The sequence below is a fragment of the Dendrobates tinctorius genome, unplaced genomic scaffold, assembly GCF_039654945.1.
Source record: "Dendrobates tinctorius isolate UK_male_01 unplaced genomic scaffold, ASM3965494v1 ptg000038l, whole genome shotgun sequence".
NCBI classification, from domain to species: Eukaryota; Metazoa; Chordata; class Amphibia; order Anura; family Dendrobatidae; genus Dendrobates; species Dendrobates tinctorius.
In genome coordinates this window covers 24,926,302-24,945,274 of record NW_027361706.1, presented here as the reverse complement: position 1 = coordinate 24,945,274, position 18,973 = coordinate 24,926,302, and the positions used below count along the sequence as shown (strand labels likewise).

The following is an 18,973-nucleotide window of genomic DNA, read 5'->3' as shown; positions in this document are numbered from 1 at the left end:
AATCGAAGAATACCATGTAAAAATCCATATACAAATAATAATAGAATGACAGCATGTATAAAAAAAAAAAAAAAAAAAAAAAAAAAAATTTCATGTTATCACATATTATATAATGGTGTATAGTACATACATTAGAGGTGTCAGGAATGGGTTATCATTCAAGAGTACAAAAACAAGAAAAAGGAAGAAGAAGAAAAATACTAAAGGATATAGAAAAATATGTAATATTTAAAAAAAAAAAAAAAAAAAAATATAATAATAAAATAATAAAAAATAATAATTGATATAATGAATACATAATGAATGAATAATTAATTAAATAAATAAATAAATAAACCTTCCATGGATTTGCACTGGACATGATGGACAGTCACAGGTATGTATTTCTTCATGCATCAAATAATTCCGGATCGTCTTTCATCACTCAAACCATAAGAAGGGAAGAAACATAGTTCCTTAACAAAAGAAATATAAAATATTAATAAGACATAAAGGAAAGGAGGGATAGAAAAGGGGGAGATGGGTAAGGCAAGGGGGTCCACAATATTAAAAAATGACAAAAATAAAAAATATAAAAATATAAAATAAGAATAATAAAATATTACAGTTTACAGAAAAGGCGCAAAGCTAAGATTTTCGTTAAGACCTAAAGGTGAGACTGTTTTGAGGCTCCAAATCCACTTAGCTTCCAACCGTGCTAAAGGGGCACTTATTCTACCACCTCTAATGTTTGGTTTTACCATATCAATGCCAATTATCCTCAATTCGTTGGCGTTGCAGTTGTGGAAAAGTTTAAAATGTTTCGGTATAGTTTTCAATATATTTATATCCTCAATTTCCTTTGCTGCTAAAATTCCCAAAACATGTTCCCGAACCCTTACCTTTAGTTGACGGGTTGTTAATCCAACATAGATTAGGGAACAGGGACAGGTGGCATAGTAGACAACTGCTTTGGTTGTACAAGTTATTGTATGAGTGATTTTATACATACTTAAGCCATCCGAACTAGAAAATGTCTGGGCTCGATCAATATTTGAACAAGCCACACATTTACCACAAGGTTTACAACCCCACGCTGGTTTGGAATCCAAAAAGGACATTGACTGGATTGGTTCTGGAACATAGTGGCTTTTAACTAATTGGATCCAAACCAAGCATAACCTATAGGAGACCAGTAAATTTGGGGGATAAATTGTCTACTATGCCACCTGTCCCTGTTCCCTAATCTATGTTGGATTAACAACCCGTCAACTAAAGGTAAGGGTTCGGGAACATGTTTTGGGAATTTTAGCAGCAAAGGAAATTGAGGATATAAATATATTGAAAACTATACCGAAACATTTTAAACTTTTCCACAACTGCAACGCCAACGAATTGAGGATAATTGGCATTGATATGGTAAAACCAAACATTAGAGGTGGTAGAATAAGTGCCCCTTTAGCACGGTTGGAAGCTAAGTGGATTTGGAGCCTCAAAACAGTCTCACCTTTAGGTCTTAACGAAAATCTTAGCTTTGCGCCTTTTCTGTAAACTGTAATATTTTATTATTCTTATTTTATATTTTTATATTTTTTATTTTTGTCATTTTTTAATATTGTGGACCCCCTTGCCTTACCCATCTCCCCCTTTTCTATCCCTCCTTTCCTTTATGTCTTATTAATATTTTATATTTCTTTTGTTAAGGAACTATGTTTCTTCCCTTCTTATGGTTTGAGTGATGAAAGACGATCTGGAATTATTTGATGCATGAAGAAATACATACCTGTGACTGTCCATCATGTCCAGTGCAAATCCATGGAAGAAGATTTATTTATTTATTTAATTAATTATTCATTCATTATGTATTCATTATATCAATTATTATTTTTTATTATTTTATTATTATATATTTTTTTTTTTTTTTTTTTTTTTTTTAAATATTACATATTTTTCTATATCCTTTAGTATTTTTCTTCTTCTTCCTTTTTCTTGTTTTTGTACTCTTGAATGATAACCCATTCCTGACACCTCTAATGTATGTACTATACACCATTATATAATATGTGATAACATGAAAATTTTTTTTTTTTTTTTTTTTTTTATACATGCTGTCATTCTATTATTATTTGTATATGGATTTTTACATGGTATTCTTCGATTGAAGTAGTCCAGCTGCATATGGATATATTTCTATTATGTGGTTTTTATATATTTATTGTTATGCTTTTTTGAAAGTATACATATATATATACTTTTTTGTAAAAATAAAAAAAAATAAAAAAAAAATTTTCTTTTCCGGAGTCTATGTTCATTTTTTCTACTTTGTTTTCATATATTTTTTAGCCTATGTGTTTGGGAACTGGATGTGCGCGTGTGCGGCCAGGGACTCGGTGTTTCTCGACACATGTATCGGAATCCCCTTTTGGGCTTCTCGGACATGGTCGGGTACCTCTTGTTTTGCTGGCTACGCATGCGCCGCTTAATCCAGTCACCCTTCCACATTTGGAGGCGTGCTTATACCATGTGAGTGGATGGCCTGTGCGCACGTGCAGCCTGAGTTCCGGCTTCCCTACTCCTACGTCTGTGTCTGGCATCCTGTTACTAGGTTACCGGTCACGTGACGGGAGGGCGGGTCCATTTTCGGCCAATATGGCGGCACGTGCGCCGTGATAGGTTTAATCCTCCCACATGTTATTTGCACAGGAGTATTTAGGGAGATCTGTGATTATACACTCCACCCCCTGACGAAGGATTCATTCCGAAACGTACATCGGGCCTGTGTAGCTCATCCAGCAGCGTTCCTCTAAGGTATATACCCTCTATTCTTCCCTCCTTTCCCCCACACTCACCTTTTTATTTTTGGATTTTGCATTTTTTGCACTTTATACCATCACATTGGTTCCTCTCTTTGTTGATTATTTTGCATCACCACATGGTTCTATGCACAGACACTTGTTTGAGCCTATATGGGCTCCGTATATTTTATGTCACTCCTTTAAGGAGCCAATGTATAGAGGGATAAAATATAGTTGTTTATTAATGGGGAACGCTGTGCTTTATTAACCTATATAGGTGTATATAAAATTCTTTTGAGCACACATCTTTTTTATATATATTTGTATTACTATTACTCAATAAAGGTATTTTAATCTTATATCTGTTTTATGACTTTTTTATTATTTATATATTTTATTTAATTTTTACATTTTTTGACCAAAAATTCGGGTCTTTCTTTTGATTCGGTTTACTCATTACTAACCCTGTATTTAAAAATAAAAAGACACATACACAGGAAATAAACTTTATTTGAATAAAGACTCCTCCACACATTCCCTGGTTTACCCATTCATTATTAAAAAAAAATAATCCCAGTAGCTCCGCCGTAATCCATTGTGGTTCCCAAGTTGTCCAGTTATACACTCTTGCAACCTATGGAGCATCACTCTGGGAACGACGCTTCATAGGTTACTCGGGATCATGTCTCACAAGCGATGACATCTGTAACGTGAGGCTTCATAGGTCACTCCTTGTCATGCCCCATGGGCGATGACGTTACTGACATCATCGGCCATGAGATGTGACCTATGCAGCCTTTTATATTTTTTTATTCTATGTAACATTAAGTACGGTAATTTCCCTATCCATATTTGTTTGTAGAGCAATTGCCTGCTATTTTCTCCATTTTGCTTCCTTTTGCAGCCCCCTAGCCCTTATATCAACCATTTTACAGCTATTTTACAAGTTCAGATCCCCATTGACTTATATGGGGTTCAGGTTCGGAGTTGAGATCTGGTACCTAAATCGAACTAAAGTAATAAACCCCTTCTAATAAAAAATCAAGCTCTTTTTCTCAAGTTTACGGGGTTTGGCCCACAAACAACATTAGTCACTTTTTCACAGGATAGGTGATAAATATATGATCGCTGTTCAGGAAACAAGAGTCCCATGTTTCCCGTGTGAACAAAATATTAGTGAGCCTCACCACCACTCCCACAGGCAGTAAGTAGGATTGTGGTCAAATATGGACAATAATGCTCCGTTCACATACCTCTTGTGATATGTGGGGATTCCATCGGTCAGACCCCTTGTCTGTAGACAGCTGTTATAGATATAATTGAAAAATTTATAAGCCATCTCATAGTGGATAGTGAATTTTGAAGCAAGGCTATGACCCCCCAGATGACCCTTAACTGTGTCTCAGACATGTAACTCCCCCCCTCACAAACAGGTAATTAAAGTTGGTCATCTGGTAGATTACATACATGAATTCCTTCTTAATTAGCTTGAAGAAGAATGGGGGAAGTGATAGATTTCAAGTAAAATGGAGGATTCGGCACTGCTCATAAACCCCAAAGCAGTTCCGTGACTGCAGTCCAAATCACACACCTGGACCGAACGCCATAATACCATCAGAACGGGTGCTCAATCCAGTGAAAAACATGAAATTAAATTATGTAGCAAAAGAGAGAAAGGATGGCCCTCACTGTTCTATCGTAGAAATTCTTTATTGGTTAAAAGGCATTGGCTCAGGAGGAATGTACAGAGAGTGAACAATGGTCGTTTCACGCACTTGCGCTTCAACGGGTCCTGAGACTGGAATGCAGGCAGATGAGAATTAAAGCACACACACACATGTGAACACACCTCCTGGTTTCCGACTCACACTCCCACAATAGTGTGAAACACATGAACAAATTAATCAAGGAAAGAAAATTAAAAAACTAGAATTCAAAATCTTTATCAAGATGAGACATGGAGATACAAACACTTAATAATTCCTACAGAAAAACCGCCATATCTATTTTCTCATTTAACCTTAAGGGTCCTGTGGCATTCATTCGTAGAATCCACTTAGATTCCCTTTGTAAGAGAATTCTATGGTGGTTTCCCCCTTGAGCCGCCAGGGATACTTTTTCTACACCTGCGAACCGCAACGACTCTGCATTGCCCCCATGTACTTTTCTAATATGCTCAATCAAGCGAGGGACCCCTTTTCCGGTAGAAATGTACTGAAAGTGCTCTCTGAATCTAACATACAATGGACGGATAGTTTTTCCTAAATAATAAAAACCGCAAGGACAGAAGTTGACATACACAACATGGGTTGTTTTACATGAAATAAAATTCTGGATCTCATGCTGGATTACTCCAATTTTGAGGAATTTTCCTGTCAGCTTAAAATGGCAAAAAGGGCAGTTTTTACATTTATAGTTGCCTGCAGGACTGTTCAGACCTAGCCAGTTTTTACTATCACTTTTATACCTATTGTGAACCAATAGATCTTTTAAATTTTTACTCTGACGCCTCGCAAAAAGGGGACTACTACCTTCAATTAAAACATAAACTATTTTGGACATGTGACTCAAGGTAATTTTTTTTTTAACAGGCTGATGAATCTAAGAAATACATTGAAAGTGTTCAACTTCAAAGTGAGGATGATGTGAAGAAACAGCAGAAATACATCTTTGGTGACTTTACAGAGAGACTCTGGGCGTATCTCACCATACAACAGCTATTGGAAAAACGGTATGTGATTAGGTCAAGTAAATCACATTTTTAATAAGTTTTTTTTTTTTTCAAAAGTACTACACCAATTTCTTTGCAGGATGTACCGTATCTAACTCAAGAAAAGGGCTTTGTAATGTACTAGTTTGTGGCTAGGTAGTTGGAATTTCCATACAAACGAGTTGGAATTCCGACCAGCAGAGTGTGTCAAGACAATGTTATCCAGACAGATGCTGGTCCCATTGGTGGGATCCTGTGAATATTTATTTATAAATGCATGAGAAGGAAACACCCCTTTATAGGGAACCTGTCAACTGCCCTAACCTCCCTAAACCACCACCATGACTATATAGAAACCTTTCTCTGCACTCTAACGAGCCCCTTTATGTGGCTTAACGATTGCTGAATTAATATAAAATTTACTTTGAAGCTCTGTTCGCGCTATGCAGATTAACTAGTCTGGGAGTGGGGAGGGGTCATTGATTACCCCGGACTAATCCTACCTCTCACGTAAGCATGTTTTGTGTAGGCTTGACAAAATGATTTGCAAGAATTACATCTTTGCAGATATCGCACATGCGCATGATGCTCTCTCTTCCTGACAATGCACAGTGAAGCCATGTGCACATCCACCGTTTTCAGCAGGACTCATACAGTCGCAAAGGAGCTCCACAATTACCAGCCAAAAACATCTTACAGCCCCTATATGCCACCAATGAAACACAAAACCCACTAATGATAAATATGTTTAGACTGAGATTTTTTGGATTACAAGGATTAGCCCACGGTAATCAACACCATTCCCAATTAGTTAGCCACTAATTTGCATAGCGCAAGTGCAACTTGAAAGTTAATTTTGAGAAAGATTATCACTAGAACAGAAACAATATCAGCATATACCCATGTAGCAGAACCCTGTACATATATAATGAGATCTAACACGAAACAGCATGAGGACAATCCGAAACTAGATTGGAAACTGGAAACAATGAATAAATGACCAAAAAAATAGTATTATCTAAAAAATGATTTATTAATATCACAAAAAGGCATGTACTGTTGTACATACGTATAATGAAAAAGTGAATCAGTTATAGAGTCTTTTCTTGCAAAGGTCAGGTAGAAACAGGCAGGTACATCACTGACTGAAAAAATGAATGTTTTAATTTGTAAAAAAAGCGCAATGCTTATCTAAACCTCATAATCACTCAGAGAAAGTGAGGAGAGCAAAGCTAATTCATTATATGCATGCGCTGTGAACTGGTTTTACTGTAATTCCCACCCCACCATGTCTAGAGAGACTCTTACCCATAGTCAGTGATGGCACGCCAATAGCCCCAATGTGTGTTTCGTGTTGGCTTCCTCAGGGTGCCATAGTCCTTTGTGTGTCCCTACCAGGCATTAAATACATATCCTCCCAGATGTATTGTATTCTGTATGTGGCGCATGTAAGTGATCATCCACGCCGTAACTTACATCCCATCCGGCAGCTTTACAGACACTTCGGGTCATGGGGAAAGCCCCGATGATATCAATGACCCACAAGCATCATAGGTAGGTGGCATCAATGATGCTCCGGACTGTGTATCGTTCAAGACATGCGCATGCTTGGGAAACGCAAAGCCACCTTGCCGCAGCACGACACGTCTCCACACCCGGCCCCATATGCAGAGAGAATACCCTCCCTGGCGCAGACAGCCAGAGGGGTAGCACGTCCCAACTGCATGTAAGTAATAGGCACAATAAAATGCTCTAAGACTTCCACAATATACGTGGAGGCTGTGAGGTGAAAGTGACACGGTGCAAAACATGGAGAAATCATCACTGCAGTGTGTAAAGATCACACTATAATACACAGAGTTTAGTACGATATAATACTCATGCATACCATAGACCATAAGAAGCGCATGACCGCAGGCATGCATTATATACAGAAATATCATAAAGTGCTTGTGCAAAAATTTTAAAGCAAAGTCAAAAAATGGACAAGTGACATTATTCAAGTGAACGTCAGAATCAAGTACATCTGACCCAGATATACATACCAGGCCCAAGTGAGAACAGTGATGAAAACTTCACAAGGGGAAAGAAAAGGTGTTTTTTTTAAAGGAAAACCATTGATAATACATGATAATATGCTCCTGCACCTCCACTAACAGTTTGTCTGGTACCATGAACCCCCCTCCATCACTGTAAGCCACCCTCTCATGTAACCTGCCTCTGCGACGTCAGTCCAGAAATTTGAGATATTGTTATCCCTTCCGCATGTTCCTCTGCTTTTACCTGTTCCTCTGGGACTATCACCTCCTCATGCACACTATTCAAAGTGTGCGCTAGCATGTAGATGACCGAAAGAGTGATGCTGATGACTGCATTGTCAGTACTAACCATCTTAGTAGCCAAAACTGTGCAGAGGGGTGCAGAGGTCCTTCATCTGTGCCCACTCCACAAGCGTGATTTGCACCACGTTCCATACTGCATTGGCCCAGGTTATACAAAAGGACATACTGCACCAGAGCTAATAGCTGCTGCCACAGTCGCTGCAACTTGTGCAGAGCGGAATTCCACCATGTTGGAACATCGCAAATCAAACGGTTAACTGGTAGGTCGAAATGTCTTCTGTAGCGATGAAAGTCAATGACCTGCGGGGTGCGATCGTCAGGAGTGAACGTACATGTAAGAAGGTTTCGTCCAACAGACCCCATTTGGCTATGTCAACATGGGAATAAAAAAGTTAGGACTTTTGTATGGCAAAGATAATAAAAAAAATTAAAAAAAACTGACAGTGAAAGGGAATTAATAATATACAAAATTTTTTCCCCCATTGTGAGAGACGAAGTAAAAGTCTCTCCCCTCCTGAAATTTGCCCCCTCCTTTGGCATTCCCCAAGGTTATAAAAAGCCATGCAGTGTTTATCTTTAATTAAAAAGCTAGAAACAAACCTTTTGAAGCTCTTGACACAATGGTGTGAAATCTTCTGCAGCTGCAGCCAGCTCTCTTTTGTCTGACTGAAACACATGGAAACCCCATGGTACAACAAGTCACTGCAAGCTCTGAGGTATTAAATCTGGAAAATGACCTATAATATCAGAATCTCTGAGACTAGCCGAGCACCTAATTCAAATCGGCCGTTCCTTTCCCCACGCGCCCATATTATTTAGCCACCTGTTGTGAATTCTCTTGATCGGACTTCTGAGTCGGGGCTCCCTCTGGTGGTTATTGCGGGTATTGGAGCTGGCTGGGTTGATAGAAGTCTGCCACCTGACGATGACGATTGGAAATCAGGGGTTACTGATTGGTAGCACATAAGTGAGCAGGCTTCCCACAGCTGTTGCTGGTGATTAGTTCCTTCCTGTGCATTCTGAGGTCTGCAATCCACTAAGTTACCAACCTTTCTGGTTTCATGGTGGCCTAGCCTATTCCTGCCATCCTCCTTGGTGACCTATTCATAACAGCCACCTGTAGCACTTTGGATTATGGAGTTATAAAGCATAGCTAATAGGAATTACATACAGTAGGCATATTTGGTTTCTATGCACAGATAAAATCCAGCGGAATCCAGTGGCGGTACAACCAATCCATTCTGAACTTCGGGTGCAAAGTTATGGGCCAGCCACAGTTCTGGACAGAAAATCTTATTCTCAGACATGGGAGGAGGGAGGTAGCCCAGCCCAGGGGAGGCAGCAGAGTGTGGGAGGGGACAGCCTAGGAGATAAGAGACAGCTGCTCATATTGAACTGAGTTTTCTGATGGCCAGAGGATACGTTAGCTGACACAGCCAGGAAAACCTGTAACTAAGATTTGGACCTGTGATCCATCAGTGCCTCCCTGTGGTCACATGCTACATAACACAGTAATTGCAACCTAGCTGTACCCTATCCTTGTGCTACACTATATACCTGTGTGTTGTTCTTGTAAATATATATAGGGCGGCTCAGTGGTTAGCGCTGCAACCCTGCAGCGCTGGAGTCCTGGGTTCGAATCCCACCAAGGACAACATCTGCAAGGAGTTTGTATGTTCTCCCCGTGTTTGCGTGGGTTTCCTCCGGGCACTCTGGTTTCCTCCCACACTCTAAAGACATACTGATAGGGAATTTAGATTGTGAGCCCCATCGGGGACAGTGATGAAAATGTGTGCAAACTGTAAAGCGCTGCGGAATATGTTAGCGCTATATAAAAATAAAGATTATTATTATTATTATTATACCTGTATATTTCTAGTGCGCCTTTTCGGCGATTAAATATAAAATTAATCTTGTGCTGCTCTTTTATCTCAATTCATGAATCCCCACATCCGCACACTCGGTTGGTCACTTGTACGCTACCCGGGTTGGTTTCTGACCCGATATAAGCCTGTTGTCAGACGGGGCTTATGTTGAAAGAGGAACTGGTGGCAGAATACTATATTGTTTTAGTGAGGAACTCTGGCAGTGACAGCTGGGAGGTTTATATATATCCCCAGCCTGGACTGGTGATAAATATACCCCCTCACTGGGAGCACCAAACTAACTCGTACCTATAAGGGAAGCCTTTCCAGCGACTATTTGCCCTCGGTGCAGTTACCTGACTGATCTAGAGCAAGTGGTGGCGCCAGAGAGCCGATCCCTTCTCTCCCCTCCCCCGAGGTGAGCAAAGTCGATGCCCCCTTCCCTTGTGAGATCCCTCACACCCATAAAACAGGACAACTTGTTGTCTGTTTAAACCCAATAGGTGCAATGACATGAGGATTGACAGCTAGCGGTCAATGTATGCATACTGATACAATGAAGGTTGTCAATCATTGATTAACTACTCCCACTGGACTCATAAGCTAAGAGCATCAATTAAACTAAATCAAAGAGAAGTTATACAGAATCATTTGCCACAAAATTATATATCCATCTACTCAGCTCCTCCAGGTCTGTAATCTGCAGACTGCCACTGAGAAAGCATGTTCAACTTGAAAGGATTATTTTAGGTATTTTGGCCACTTTAAATATATAGTAGTATGAATAGGTTTTCTTTTCTTTTTTTTACAAAATAGTGTATATAGTGAATAACAATTATTTGTATAATCTTTTAGGTTTCTGAAATTATTTTGTTTAATTTAAGGATTTATGCAGACCCATCAGAGAAAGCAAATCTTACAGCGCAGGCGCTTGAGCTTTCCCTGAAGTTCAATTTTGTGACTCCGTTAACATCAATGGTAGTTACTAAACCAGAGGAAAAAGATCAAGATGAAGAAACATTAATAGCTGATAAACTTGTGGAAGGTAGGCAGAATAATCAAAATATTTTACATAACTATTTTTATGCAATTGTGTAATATGTCAGCTTTAAATAAAGTTTAACATACATTTTAAAAATTGTACAATTTTTTTTTAGATTATGTGACGTTATTGGTTCTTGGGATCTTCTCCATCTCCTAAATCATGTTGCATCCATTACATTTAGTTTACAAGCTGGGAAATATTTCAATGTTAATGTGTCAATAGGTGTCCATTAGTCAGATGTAGTGAGTCAGTATATCACAACAACAAAGGAGTTAGGCAGCATAATAGGCAATACTGTTCTACCCACAGTCCTGTAAAATCGCTGTATACATTTTTTTAAAATGGAATTTGTCAGCAAGTGTTTGCTACTTCATTTGAGAGCATTATAATGTAGGTAAAGAGAGCAATGTATCACTTAGTTTATTGGGTGCAGCCGTTCTGACAGAAACAGCGATGTTAGATTTAGCATGAAGCACAGCTGAGGAAGCTAACCTCACCCACATCACAGCTGATCCTGCCCACCTCCAGCTCTCTGTGTAAAAAGTCTATTGACAGTGAGCTGCTTATCACAGGAGGGGGCGTTGCTGGACTAGTGGAATCTGTTAATCTCTTAGTGATAAATCCTTCACAGTTAGTAAACAGCACACACTTTGACAAGTGACACATCTCTGAATTCTGTCTCAGCCTCTGTGTCCTGCTGTCTTCAGATTACACAGCAAAAACCTGCTGACAGATTTCCTTTACATAGTAGATTGTAGGTGCTGAATGCCACTGTATGGGATCCGACACAGGCATTTGTCATATATGTTTTATGTACTAGCTGTTCATGAGTAGGCATGAGCAGACCAAAGTTTTCCAAAGTTCGGTTTGGATAAGGAGATGGAAAGAACAAAAAAAAATATCGCCAGTTGTACAAACTGCCTCAATATGGGTGCGGTGCACGGAGACTCCAGACCTGCTCTGGGCAACAACAGTAAAGGCGAAAAAAACTGCATTGTATGGACATATGGATTAATGTTTTAAACAATGACTTTTACTGCAACATTAAAACAAAGAACATTAAAAAGGTATATAGCACAAAAAGGGGGGGGGGGGTAGAATCAGAGAGACCGGGGAGCACAGGTCTACGTGTTTCAAGCTTGTACGCTCTTAGACATGACCATAGACCAATGTTGTGACCAATGGACAAATTGATTCCCACCAGCTCTAGAAAAAAAGCAGGCCTTTATGCTGGACCACCTACCAGGATGTAGAAAACATCATATCTCTATTTGGACCAGTTGAGATATGTTTACAAATGTATTTATATCACAAAACAAGTCTCAATTTGTTAGAATAAATTAAATCACACATATTAACAGAACAGGGCTTGTAAATGCAGTGTCCCTTACCTAGGAGAATGACCATCACTGCAGTCTAACTTAGGCAGCAAGCAGTAAACAATAAAATGCAAAATCCCTCTGTTCATGAGAACAAAGAGGATTTCTAACAAGTACAATTGAAAGTTTCTAGTTTTTACAAGCTGTTTGCAAATTTTATTCATTTACGATGTTGAGAAATCACTTTTAAAGCCCCTTCATGACTTTTGACGTACATTTACGTCAAACGTCGAGTCCCTGCCATTGATGCAGGCTCTCAAGCCAAGCCCGCATCTTTCCCTGCGCATGATGGCTGATTTAATCTTTCTAATCACTATTTCTAGTAAGTTTTCTGTAATCAACTTTTTTACTTTGTTTTTTTTTCTTTTTATAGAGCAAAGCAACAGGGTTCATTATTCTGCACCTGCATCATGTAAGTTTTCATTTCATTCTATTGGTCTGCAGATCTTTTAGGCTACTTTCACACATCAGGTTTTCGGCGTCAGGCGCGATCCGGCGTCGTGCCGGAATGCCGGATCCGGCAAATGTTTTGTAAAACCTGATGTGCCGGATCCGGTTTTCTGCCGGATCCATCTTGTTCTTGACAGACAAAACCGGATCCGTCTCATCCGGTTCATCCGTTTTTCTATCCGTTTTTCGACAGATTACGCCGGATCTGGTTTTTAAAATTGACCCTTGTGGCCTTCCGAACGGGATTGGCTACTGGAAAACTATATATAGCATGTTCCTACAGCCCTTCTTTGACAGGTTGTAGAGAAGAAAGTGCAGGTTGGAGAGAAGAGCAAGTTACTGGCGAAGATGGATGTTGTCATTGGAAATATTACCACTAGAAGTTCTGTGACGGTTTCAGTAATGAGGGACAATTTTGCACTATACTTTATGTCACCTCAAGGCAGAGTACACTGGCAGGATGACAGAGTGTGAAAGATTTGTGCCCTAACCAAACTTGTGTACCTTCTGGACCAACAGTATATACCTTTGCCAACCAAAGTTGGCTATCTTGTCATGGTCTTACTATTTTTACCTTTAGGCCACAGGTGTGTACCTGGTTGTGTTTTATGCAAAGTATTTCACCTTTTAACAAAAGTTGTGTACATTGTTAGGAAATCACCAACAATAAACACAACTTTTCAGGTGAAATACTTTGCTTCAAACACAACCAGGAACACAACTGTGGCAAAAAGCTAAAATTTACCCACAGTTATATACCTGGTTTTGAATACCTTTTTACCTTTTAAATACCCTGTATTTAACCTTTTTTTTAAACATATTTCGCCGCAGAAAGAAATGACAGACAACCAGTGTAAACAATAATTTAACTTTTATTTAAAATATTTTTTTTTGTGTAAACTGTTTTTAAAGTTAAAAAAACTTTTTTAATAAAGGTTTGAAACCAACCAAATGGGCATTTTTATTACAAAAAAAACATTATAACTCGGTGTAGTGTGGGGTGGAAATACTGCTGGAGGGGCTGCGGGACACTTCGACAATGGGAGTGTGGAGAGAGGACTGGGATCGTGGTGGGGAAGGAACAGTTAGAGGTGATGGTGTGGAAAAAGCTACAGAATGGATGGACATGTGGGAGGCAGAAGAGGTGGTGGGCGGTGGAGTGGAGGGTTGGGCAGGGACTGTAGGAGCAGATGATGTTGATGGAAAGTTGTATGGGGAAGGAGTTTGGTACGGGGAAGGAGTTTGGTACGGGGAAGGAGTTTGGTATGGGGCAGGTTGCTGGAAGTGGGGAGATGTCTGGTACTGGGGAGGTTGCTGGTACTGGGAAGGTTGCTGGTACTGGTGAGGTTGCTGGTATGTAATAGGAGGGGGAGGATGGAAAGTGGCTGGAGGGGGTGCAGATGTAATAGGAGGGGGAGGATGGAAAGTTGCTGGAGGGGGTGCAGGTGGAGGAACTACAGTGGTGGGAGGTGGAGGTTGGGAGGTAACCTGCTGTAGAGCACCGTGGCACGAATGCATTACATGCATCTGCTGGGTAGGAGATAGTCTTGCCATGCGCTCCACAACAGACCTGAAAAAGGTGTGGTTTGGCGAAGATCTTGCTTCTGAATGCATGGTTTGCAGAAGTGTCTTCACCTCCAGAATGCTGGAGTTGATCTGCTGAAAGCCTGCGGAGATTTGCTCTGACAAGACTTTTAGACAGTTCTGGAAAGATGCATTCAGATGCAAGAACTCTGGCGCATAACTCTTTTCCTGACCCCTCTGCCACTGCCGCCCAGTACCCGCAGGTGTACTAGAGGTGGCAGGGGCAGAAGGGTGGGGTAAAGGGAAAGCGATCTCCTCACCAGCAGCTTCATGTAATGTAGGCGGCCACGATGCTCCTGTGCTGGTGGATGGGACAGATGGGTCGAATGTGTGGGAAGGCTGGGAAGGTGCAGATGTACCGGGGCGGTCGAAGTGTCCCTCGGTGCCGGTCTCCTCAGGGATCGCCTCAGAAGGGTCCAATTGTGCAGGCTCCCGAGTGCTGCTCACCGTGCTGTGGAATAAAGAGAAAAAAAAACAATTAAAATACTGACATGGTATGGCCCTGGCTGAAAAAAAAAAGTTACATCTAACATTTTTTTTCACATGTGGTGTGTAATATTTACCTTCTAGTGACCATTGTTTCCCGGAGGAATGGCAGGGCTTGTGCGTACTTGTACTTGCTCCTGCGTCCTCCAGATCCACTCGGGGCCCGCATCTCTTTATTGAACTCCTTCTTGAAACGATCCCTCACAGACCGCCACCGATTCACAATTCTGTTCCCTGAAACGAGAAAGGAGTGGTTAGTATACAACATCAGTGTTTCACAAACTCCAGTCCTCATGGTCCCCAGGGGTCATGTTTTCAGGATTTCCATAGTAAATAGAAATCCTGAACACATGATCCGTGGGGACCACGAGGACTGGAGTTCGGGAAACACTGGTTTACATCAAGCAACCGGTACTGTATATACTTACGCTCTTTAATCTGGGCCCGAACATCGAGGTCCTCCCAGCGGCCCACAAGGAGCGAACAGATTTCCTCCCAGAGTCGTCGGGTAACGATAAGGTCAGCGTGGCGGCGGTCAGCCATATTCCAGAGCGGCTCCCTTTCTCTGACGAGATCGATGAGGTGGTCCACATCGAGTCCTCCATCCTCACCGTCAGAGTCGGGAGCACGCTGTGAAGGCTGTTAAAGAAAAAGACAAAAATAACATAATTAGCCTCCACAAAAGAAATGAAATAAAAAGTGCAAAAAAAAAGCAAAAATATTTATACTTACACGCTGGTGACCGCCGCGTTGCTGTCGCTGACGACCCTGGGAGGCACTGCGAGGACCTCTTGGCCGAGCACCAGATTGGGAAGACTAGAGAAGAAAACAAAAAATGTTATGTCTTTGGATGTAGGCATTTGTTTGCTGTGTGTGGTCTGCAGAACATTGTTTTCTATGTGTTGTGTGTAGTGTGATGTTGTGTTTCTGCGTTTGATGCAAAAAACTTACCAATTGTGAGCTCACTCCAAGTGTCTGTCCACCCCTTCCTTCTTCTTCTGGGAGCTCCTCTTCATCTTGTGAATCCTGTTTTGAAATAAAAGGCAATGAATAGACATATATTACAGAGATGATGGATTTTGGAAATAAAAACTTACCGTCAAACGCTGACGATGCGAGGGAGGGCTCCCAGAAGATGATGTGCTGTCTTCCTGGTGGCCACACTCCATGCCTGTGGGTGGTGTTCCAGCTGCTGCCATTGCTGCTTCTGCTGCTGTTGCATCTATTGGGCGGCTGTTGAATAAAGAGAAACAAAGGGCCAATGAATATCTTGATATTCAATAGCCCTAGTTTGGAGGAATGGGGGATTTGATAATTACCGTCTCTCATCTGCTGCTGGCCTCCCCTCCTCAGCATGTTCCATTTGCTGCTCCATTTGGGGTGGTGGTGGTACTGATGGTGCTGCAGTGGTCTCCTGCCTTCTCCTGCTGCGCTTGGTTGCTTTCTTGGGTGGCATGTTGGGTGTGGCTGTGGGTCCCACTGTCTTGCTTTTATATATGTCTTGTGGGCAGAGCTACTGAGCATGCTCAGACCAAAAAAACGGATCCGGCCACCGGATCCGGCTTTCGCCGGATCAGGCGCATTGCGGCGCTCATAGGCTTTCATTGTGTGAAAAAGCCGGACGCGCCGGATCCGGCGTGTCCGGCTTTTTCGCCGGAGACAAAAAACGTTACAGTAGCCGTTTTTTCCAGACGCCGGATCGCGACACATTGCCGGATCCGGCGAAAACCGGATGAAACGCATGGCCATCCGGCGCGATCCGGCGCAAATGCAAGTCAATGGGGGGGAAACCGGATCCGGCATTGCATTTCGCCGGATCCGGTTTCTGTCAAAAGCGCCGGATCGCGCCTGACGGCGAAAACCTGATGTGTGAAAGAGGCCTTACACGTAAACAGTGAATAGACAATAAAGAATTAAAAATGTGATTTAACCCCTTAAGCCCCAAGGGTGGTTTGCACGTTCATGACCGGGCCAATTTTTACAATTCTGACCACTGTCCCTTTATGAGGTAATGACTCTGAAACGCTTCCATGGATCCCGGTGATTCTGACAATGTTTTCTCGTGACATATTGTACTTCATGTTAGTGGTAAAATTTCATTCATATAACTTGCATTTATTTGTGAAAAAAACGGAAATTTGGCGAACATTTTGAAAATTTCGCAATTTTTAAACTTTGAATTTTTATGCCCTTAAATCACAGAGATACGGCACACAAAAAACTTGATAAGTAACATTTCCCACATGTTTACTTTACATCAGCACAATTTTGGAACCAAAATTTTTTCTTGTTAGGAAGTTATAAGGGTTAAAAATTGACCAGCGATTTCTCATTTCTGCAACACCATTTTATTTTTACGGACCACATCACATTTGAAGCCATTTTGAGGGGTATATATGATTGAAAATACCCAAAAGTGACACCATTCTAAAAACTGCACCCCTTAAGGTGCTCAAAACCACATTCAAGAAGTTTATTAACCCTTTAGGTGCGTCACAGGAATTTTTTCAATATTTAAAAAAAAAATTAACATTTAACTTTTTTCACAAAAAAAATACTTCAGGTTCAATTTTTTTTATTTTACCAAGGGTAACAGGAGAAATTGGACTGCAAAAGTTATTGTGCAATTTGTCCTGAGTACACTGATACCTGATATGTGGGGGGAACCACTGTTTCGGCGCGTGGCAGAGCTCAGAAGGGAAGGAGCGCCGTTTGACTTTTTCAATGCAAAATTGGCTGGAATTCAGATCATATGCCATGTCACGTTTGGAGAGCCCCTGATGTACCTAAACAGTAGAAACCCCCCACAAGTGACCCCATTTTGGAAACTAGACCCCCCAAGGAACTTATTGTGCAATTTGTCCTGAGTACGCTGATACCCCATATGTGGGTGTAAATGACTATTAGGGCGCATGGCAGAGCTCGGAAGGGAAGCAGCGCCATTTGACGTTTTTGGCTGGAATTGAGATCGGACACCATGTCGCGATTGGAAAACCCCTGATGTACCAAAACAGTGGAAATCCCCCACAAATGACACCATTTTGGAAACTAGACCCCCAAGGAACTTATCTAGATGTGTGGTGAGAACTTTGAACCCCCAAGGGCTTCACAGAAGTTTATAACATACAGCCGTACAATTAAAAAATCATATTTTTTCCACAAAAATGATCATTTCACCCTCAATTCTTATTTTTCCAAGGGTAACAGGACCCTAAAAGTTATTGTGCAATTTGTCCTGAGTGCGCTGATACCCCACATGTGGGGGTAAACCACTATTTGGGCGCATGGCAGAGCTCGGAAGGGAAGCAGCGCCATTTGAAGTTTTTGGCTGGATTTGAGATCGGACACCATGTCGCATTTGGAAAGCCCCTGATGTACCAAAACAGTAGAAACCCCCCACAAATGACACCATTTTGGAAACTAGACCCCCAAAAAAACGTATCTAGATGTGTGGTGAGCACTTTGAACCCCCCAGTGCTTCACAGAAGTTTATAACGACCGGGCGTGAAAATAAAAATATCTTATTTTTTCAACAAACATGATCTTTTAGTCCCCATTTTTTTTATTTTCCCAAGGGTAACAGGAGAAATTGGACCCCAAAAGTTGTTGTCCAATTTGTCCTGAGTACGCTGACACCCCATATGTGGGAGAAAACTACTGTATGGGCACACGTCGGGGCTCGGAAGGGAAGTAGTGATGTTTTGGAATGCAGACTTTGATGGAATGGTCTGCAGGTGTCATGTTGTCTTTGGAGAGCCCCTAATGTACCTAAACAGTGGAAACCCCCCACAAGTGACCCCATTTTGGAAACTAGACCCCCTACGGAACTTATCTAGATGTGTGGTGAGCACTTTGAACCCCCAAGGGCTTCACAGAAGTTTATAAAGCCCGGGCATGAAAATAAAAAAATCGTATTTTTTCCACAAACATGATCAATTAGTCTCCAATTATTTTATTTTCCCAAGGGTAACAGGAGAAATTGGACCCCAAAAGTTGTTGTCCAATTTGTCCTGAGTACGCTGATACCTCATATGTGGGAGAAAACTACTGTATGGGCACACGTCGGGGCTCGGAAGGGAAGTAGTGACGTTTTGGAATGCAGACTTTGATGGAATGGTCTGCGGGTGTCATGTGCGTTTGGAGAGCCCCTGATGTGCCTAAAATATTGAAACTCCCCACAAGTGACCCCATTTTGGAAACTAGACTCCCCACGGAACTTATCTAGATGTGTGGTGAGCACTTTGAACCCCCAAGTGCTTCACAGAAGTTTATGACGCCTGGGCGTGAAAATAAAAAAATCATTTTTTTCCACAAAAATGATATTTTTGCCCCCAATTT

General features: G+C 41.2%; 1 protein-coding gene across 2 annotated transcripts in view; it reads left to right on the top strand.

Annotated features, from left to right (window-relative positions):
* LOC141088279 (inter-alpha-trypsin inhibitor heavy chain H3-like) overlaps positions 1–18,973 on the top strand; it is a 159,078-nt gene that overhangs the window by 79,967 nt on the left and 60,138 nt on the right. Inside the window, exons 13-15 of one of the 2 annotated variants that reach the window (XM_073574296.1) lie at positions 5,366–5,505; positions 10,576–10,736; positions 12,489–12,527. In XM_073574296.1, the coding sequence (XP_073430397.1) occupies positions 5,366–5,505; positions 10,576–10,736; positions 12,489–12,527 (340 nt within the window). The remainder of the gene's footprint in view (positions 1–5,365; positions 5,506–10,575; positions 10,737–12,488; positions 12,528–18,973) is intronic. The other variant, XM_073574297.1, reaches the window with a different exon arrangement.